Source organism: Astatotilapia calliptera, chromosome 3 (assembly GCF_964374335.1).
Source record: "Astatotilapia calliptera chromosome 3, fAstCal68.1, whole genome shotgun sequence".
Lineage (NCBI taxonomy): Eukaryota > Metazoa > Chordata > Actinopteri > Cichliformes > Cichlidae > Astatotilapia > Astatotilapia calliptera.
In genome coordinates this window covers 41,100,334-41,106,696 of record NC_137424.1, presented here as the reverse complement: position 1 = coordinate 41,106,696, position 6,363 = coordinate 41,100,334, and the positions used below count along the sequence as shown (strand labels likewise).

Below are 6,363 nucleotides of genomic sequence, written 5' to 3'. Positions count from 1 at the left end.
GGCTACATTTCACTGTATGTTATACTTGTATAACTATGCATGTGACAAATAAAGAACCTTGAACCTTGAACAATACATAAATACACACACACATATATATATATATATATGTATATACACACATATATATATATATATATATATATATATATATATATATATATATATATATATATATGTGTGTGTGTGTGTGTGTGTGTTTCCATGAAGAACATTTTTCTGTTACCAAGGGGGGAGGTATTTTAATAAAAAAAAATCTTTCAACTATACTTCTCCAAAACCAATTACATGTAAACATTTACAAGCTTATAAGAACGGGAAGACCAACTTTAAAACACTGGAAGACACAAAACTTGTCAACATTTTTCTATTACCTTTGCAAATCCCAAAAGCAATCAAAAAGAAAATGGTGGTTACAACCATGAAACTTTTTCTGAGCTAAATCCCCAGTCCTTTCATCCATCTATAGTAGTACAGATTAAAGGTCACATCACTCACAACAGAACAGCAGACAAAAATAGACAACTTCCATTTGGCCAAAAAAAAGAAAGAAAAAAAGGTCACAGTTTGAACAAAAGATATAAAAAGGCCAAAATCAACTTTTGTGCTGGGTCTTGTTTGCCTAAGCAAACATCTTCATTTTCATTTGCTGCATCTTTGTACTGAGCCTTTGTCCATCCAGATTCATCAAAATCTTCTGACAGAACTCAAACGTGTACTTGTGGTCATTTGGATAGCTCAGATCAAGTGCATAAATCAGTCCAAAGAGGACGATGAATGCCATGATGACACTACCGAGGTTGTTCATAACTGTAGTACCTTCAGTGACAACTCCAACATCCTCTGGCTCCTGAATCCCTTCTCTTCTGATGGTGTAAATACCCATGACAGTTGCTGCAGTGGACCTCAACCGTTCATCCTCAGTGGAGGAGGTCTGAAAAACAGGTTGTTTCAGGTTTAAGGGCTCTGTCACTTGGAAGGGGACATATTATGCAAAACTCAGCTTTTGTATCATTTTGTGCTGAAACATAGGTCTCTACCGCCTCTATAAACACTCCAAACATAAATAAAACCCGTCAATCTGTTTCCTATCAATAGTTTGGGTTCAGGTATTATGTACCTCCCTTTGGGAGGGGCTTGATATAGAGCAGCAGCTCCTCCAGTGTCTATCAGTGTGTGTGTGTGTGTGTGTGGGCTGGGTCAATTTCCCTTATTCCATCACAATTGGGAACCTTTTGAAACAGCTTGTTTTATGCACATTATTCCTGAAACCAGGAGATTGCTGTAATGGCAGTGACACTAGTTAGTGTCTTGATGCAATCTGCTGTGTTCCTTATAATGAAGACTTTTTACTAATTGGCATAATAAACTGAACTCCATTGGAGTGTTTACTTTCTGAAGTGCCTTGAGATGACTGTTGTTGTGATATACCGCTATATAAATAAACTGAATTGAAACACTGACAGAAAATGGATGAATGTTTTGTCCACATTTACTGTGTTTATAGAGGCAGTAGATACCTACATGGCAGCACCAAAAGAATGAACAATTGAATTTTTGCTGAAACCGTCCCCTTAAAAAGTGCTCTCCAGTGCAAGTTTCAACAATGACTATTAAGAATAATACATATTTCACAATTATATTGTCTCTTTTGAATATATGAGGATTTTGTGTGCGATGAACCTAACTCAAATTGAATCTAGAAAAGAAAGTGTGATAAGCGTACCAGATACTCCTTGAACAGTAGGTCTGGATCTTCATTAAAGTAGATCACCAGGCTTTTAAGAGTATGCTCCCTCTTTATGTCGATGTCATCATACTAATGCAAGGGTGGGAAAAAAAGGGTGAAAAAAATGGAATTGATTGATTGCATTTAATTGATGGGTTTATCATTAGTACCAACCAAACTACTGATCGCCATGATATCCTTGATCTTTTGGCCCTTTGCTCCTTTGCTCCCCTGAAAAATTTGCATCAGCTTGTCTGTTAAATTGTCCAGCTGAGCCAAGAACTTCGCCTGCAGGGGTTTTGTAGTGATCTGCAGGAACTCTGCATTCACCTGGAAATAAAACATACATAAATATAGTAAACTAGAAGTTTAAATACAGACTGCTGAATTAACACACTGAAAGTTGCTAAACATTTGAACCATCAGTGAAGTTTGTCAAGACCTAAACTGTTTTTAGCTGAGTTTAGGAATATATCGCCACCTGTTGCTTTGGCATGTTCCTAGCAGCGTTTTCCTTCATTTTTGCGTTTACCTGTGGACGGGATTATTTTTTAAAACGAAAACGGAAAATCTCCGTTTTCAAAAATACCTGTGTAAGTGTGGACGTAGCCGAAATCTTTTATAATAATAAATAGGTTTGAACGTCATGGGAGTGCGCATTGTGCTGCCTGCAGTTACTCTTCCGGCCACATGGTTCGCTTTTGGTAGCACCCTCAGTAAACTATGTAGTGCTTTTAAAGACATCTCAAAACGATACTTTCTACTAGAAAATGGCATATAATAATAAACACAGAATACCATATTTTTAGATTATAAAAAGAAAACAGTAAGAAAGAAGTTAGCTATAGGACATCATCTTTCATTGAGCACAATGGCTAGCTGCTAATAAGCTAGCACACGCTCCGACTTAAAAGTTGGCAGCTACACAATTTCTCCTCTAAAACAAGGCACTTTTGAAAAGACCTGGCTATATTGTCAAAAAAAAATAGTATTCAAGCAGAGAAGAGAATGGTAGCACCACCAAAAGTTCAAAAAACAACTGTTACAAGCTTCTATGATAAATAGCATTGCCATAGATTTAGCTGATAAAGAAATACACAATTGGATATATGAAAAAATAATATGTTACCTTACCTGAAGGTGTAGTTTTATCCAAAAAGTACAGAGAGGCGAAGAGCAGCTGCATTCATTTAGGTGATCCTGAAAGAGCGCAAAATTTTCAAAGAAGGCGGACCGTTGTGTAACTCAATAACTTTGTGTTCTTGTGACAAAGACTGCTTTGAGAGAAAATAATTTAGGTTCACCACACGAATAATAATTGCAGTAACGCTGGAGTGCTACATTTGCGTTGAATGAGATTAAAAATAATGTTTAAGCTTAAAGAGGGGCTTGAATTTATTTCTTTGACTTTACAAATACTTAAGTGCAAAAATGTACTCCTCCTACCCCCAGTGCCCCAACAAACTCATTCATTTTGTGTTCAGAATCAGCCTCTGCTGGTTTTGAATAATTTTAGGTTTACACAAAGAAAATCAAATTAATTTGGTATTTTTTAATTGCATTTGTGAACAACTAACATAATTTGCATGTGTTCTTTGAAAGGAGGACCTGAATCTGTTTTTTGAGTGCACCTGCTCCCTCCTCTCACTACAGATCACAGTGTCATCTTCAAACCTCATAGCCCTCAGTCTCCTTCCTGTCAGCCTGTCCATCACCATCACAAACAAGAAGGGGCTCAAAGCCGATCCCTGATGCAATCCCACCCCCACCTCGAACCCATGTGCCACTCCTACCTCACCACTGTCTTGCTTTCCTCTCCACCACCCTCAAATACGTCTCTGCCACTCCTGACTTCCTGCAGCACCATAGTTCCTCTCATGGGACTTTCTCATGTTTTCTCTAGATCAACAACAACAACTCTTTCCCATAGCTTCATGATATGGCTCATCAGTTTTATCCCTGTAGTTACTACAGCTCAACACATCACCCTTGTTATTAAAAATCAGTACCAGTACTCTTCTTCTCCACTCCTCTGGCGTCCTCTCACTCTGCAACATTGTGCCAAACAATCTGGTTAAAACACCCACTGCCCTCTCTTCTATATATCTCCATACCTCCATAGGTGTGTCACCAGGACAGGGTGAGGCATTCATTACCTTTACTGAAAAAATACATACAGTGGGGCAAAAAAGTATTTAGTCAGCCACCGATTGTGCAAGTTCCCCCACCTAAAATGATGACAGAGGTCAGTAATTTGCACCAGAGGTACACTTCAACTGTGAGAGACAGAATGTGAAAAAAAAATCCATGAATTCACATGGTAGGATTTGTAAAGAATTTATTCGTAAATCAGGGTGGAAAATAAGTATTTGGTCAATAACAAAAATACAACTCAATACTTTGTAACATAACCTTTGTTGGCAATAACAGAGGTCAAACGTTTACTATAGGTCTTTACCAGGTTTGCACACACAGTAGCTGGTATTTTGGCCCATTCCTCCATGCAGATCTTCTCGAGAGCAGTGATGTTTTGGGGCTGTCGCCGAGCAACACGGACTTTCAACTCCCGCCACAGATTTTCTATGGGGTTGAGGTCTGGAGACTGGCTAGGCCACTCCAGGACTTTCAAATGCTTCTTACGGAGCCACTCCTTTGTTGCCCGGGCGGTGTGTTTTGGATCATTGTCATGTTGGAAGACCCAGCCTCGTTTCATCTTCAAAGTTCTCACTGATGGAAGGAGGTTTTGGCTCAAAATCTCATGATACATGGCCTCATTCATTCTGTCCTTAACACGGATCAGTCGTCCTGTCCCCTTGGCAGAAAAACAGCCCCATAGCATGATGTTTCCACCCCCATGCTTCACAGTAGGTATGGTGTTCTTGGGATGCAACTCAGTATTCTTCTTCCTCCAAACACGACGAGTTGAGTTTATACCAAAAAGTTCTACTTTGGTTTCATCTGACCACATGACATTCTCCCAATCCTCTGCTGTATCATCCATGTGCTCTCTGGCAAACTTCAGACGGGCCTGGACATGCACTGGCTTCAGCAGCGGAACACGTCTGGTACTGCGGGATTTGATTCCCTGCCGTTGTAGTGTGTTACTGATGGTGACCTTTGTTACTTTGGTCCCAGCTCTCTGCAGGTCATTCACCAGGTCCCCCCGTGTGGTTCTGGGATCTTTGCTCACCGTTCTCATGATCATTTTGACCCCACGGGATGAGATCTTGCGTGGAGCCCCAGATCGAGGGAGATTATCAGTGGTCTTGTATGTCTTCCATTTTCTGATGATTGCTCCCACAGTTGATTTTTTCACACCAAGCTGCTTGCCTATTGTAGATTCACTCTTCCCAGTCTGGTGCAGGTCTACAATACTTTTCCTGGTGTCCTTCGAAAGCTCTTTGGTCTTGGCCATGGCGGCGTTTGGAGTCTGACTGTTTGAGGCTGTGGACAGGTGTCTTTTATACAGATGATGAGTTCAAACAGGTGCCATTCATACAGGTAACGAGTGGGGGACAGAAAAGCTTCTTACAGAAGACGTTACAGGTCTGTGAGAGCCAGAGATTTTCCTTGTTTGAGCTGACCAAATACTTATTTTCCACCCTGATTTACGAATAAATTCTTTACAAATCCTACCATGTGGATTCATGGATTTTTTTTCACATTCTGTCTCTCACAGTTGAAGTGTACCTCTGGTGCAAATTACTGACCTCTGTCATCATTTTAAGTGGGGGAACTTGCACAATCGGTGGCTGACTAAATACTTTTTTGCCCCACTGTAAATATAAATAAAAATAATCTGATTCAACAATACTGACTCCACAACAATACAGCAGAAATAGTTTGATGTTAAGACTGTTTCCTCAGCACAGCAGCACTTTGGGATTTGGGATAATTAAATAGATTTATTTTTACTCAAAAACATCCCTTTGATCTGCCACCGTTAGCCCACACTGTGTTCCTCTGCCACACAGGATGATTACCCATAAACACATTTTGGCTTCAACTCCACATAAATGAGTAAAAAAAAAAAGTTAATGAAAAAAAAAGTGCAATTAATGAGCTTCTTCTAATATTTCATTTTTAAAAGTGTTCACAAAAAAGCCAGGTTAGCATTGTTGTGTTATGGCTAGCACTGCCACCTTACGGTCTGCTGCTTTCCCTGTGCTTGTTTAGCTTTCCGCCCACAGCTCAGAGATGTGCATGTTCGGATAATTGGCCGAAGGTGTGAGCACAAATGATTGTATAAGGAGAAGACATGGAAATAAACAGAGAGAAAAAGATAAACACATAGTCAGCTATTTTTACGTGCTTTTATTTCTTCACACTTAGATTAGTACAACAGCCTTTTCACATACTATAGCCAAAGAAATCTACTGCCGCTTCGAGTCTTTTAACTGGAGCACTGCCACTCCTGTTTTGGCAACTTTACGTGGCTCGCAGTAGCTTTTAGAATAGATTTTTAGATTTTGCTGACTACTTTTAATGCTCCCAGTTACATCTCTGAGCTCGCACCAGAACATACCCTGAGATCCTTGAGTCTTTCATCCAGAGTGGCCCACTGGAAAACGAAAGGGCCGGAGTCTCTGCCCGAATACATCAGGTCAGGAGCTGCTGCAGTTGCACCATAAAAC

The 6,363-nt window shown here is 39.9% G+C and overlaps 1 protein-coding gene across 1 annotated transcript; it reads right to left on the bottom strand.

Annotated features, from left to right (window-relative positions):
* Positions 1-214: 214 nt before the first annotated feature.
* LOC145421058 (uncharacterized) lies at positions 215-3,355 on the bottom strand. The gene is made up of 4 exons (XM_080290816.1): positions 2,211-3,355; positions 1,904-2,059; positions 1,727-1,819; positions 215-934 (listed from the first exon to the last, which is right to left on the bottom strand). Exons 1-4 carry the CDS (start codon positions 2,247-2,249, stop codon positions 623-625), a joined length of 600 nt encoding a protein of 199 aa, XP_080146942.1. The 5' UTR covers positions 2,250-3,355; the 3' UTR covers positions 215-622.
* Positions 3,356-6,363: the final 3,008 nt, after the last annotated feature.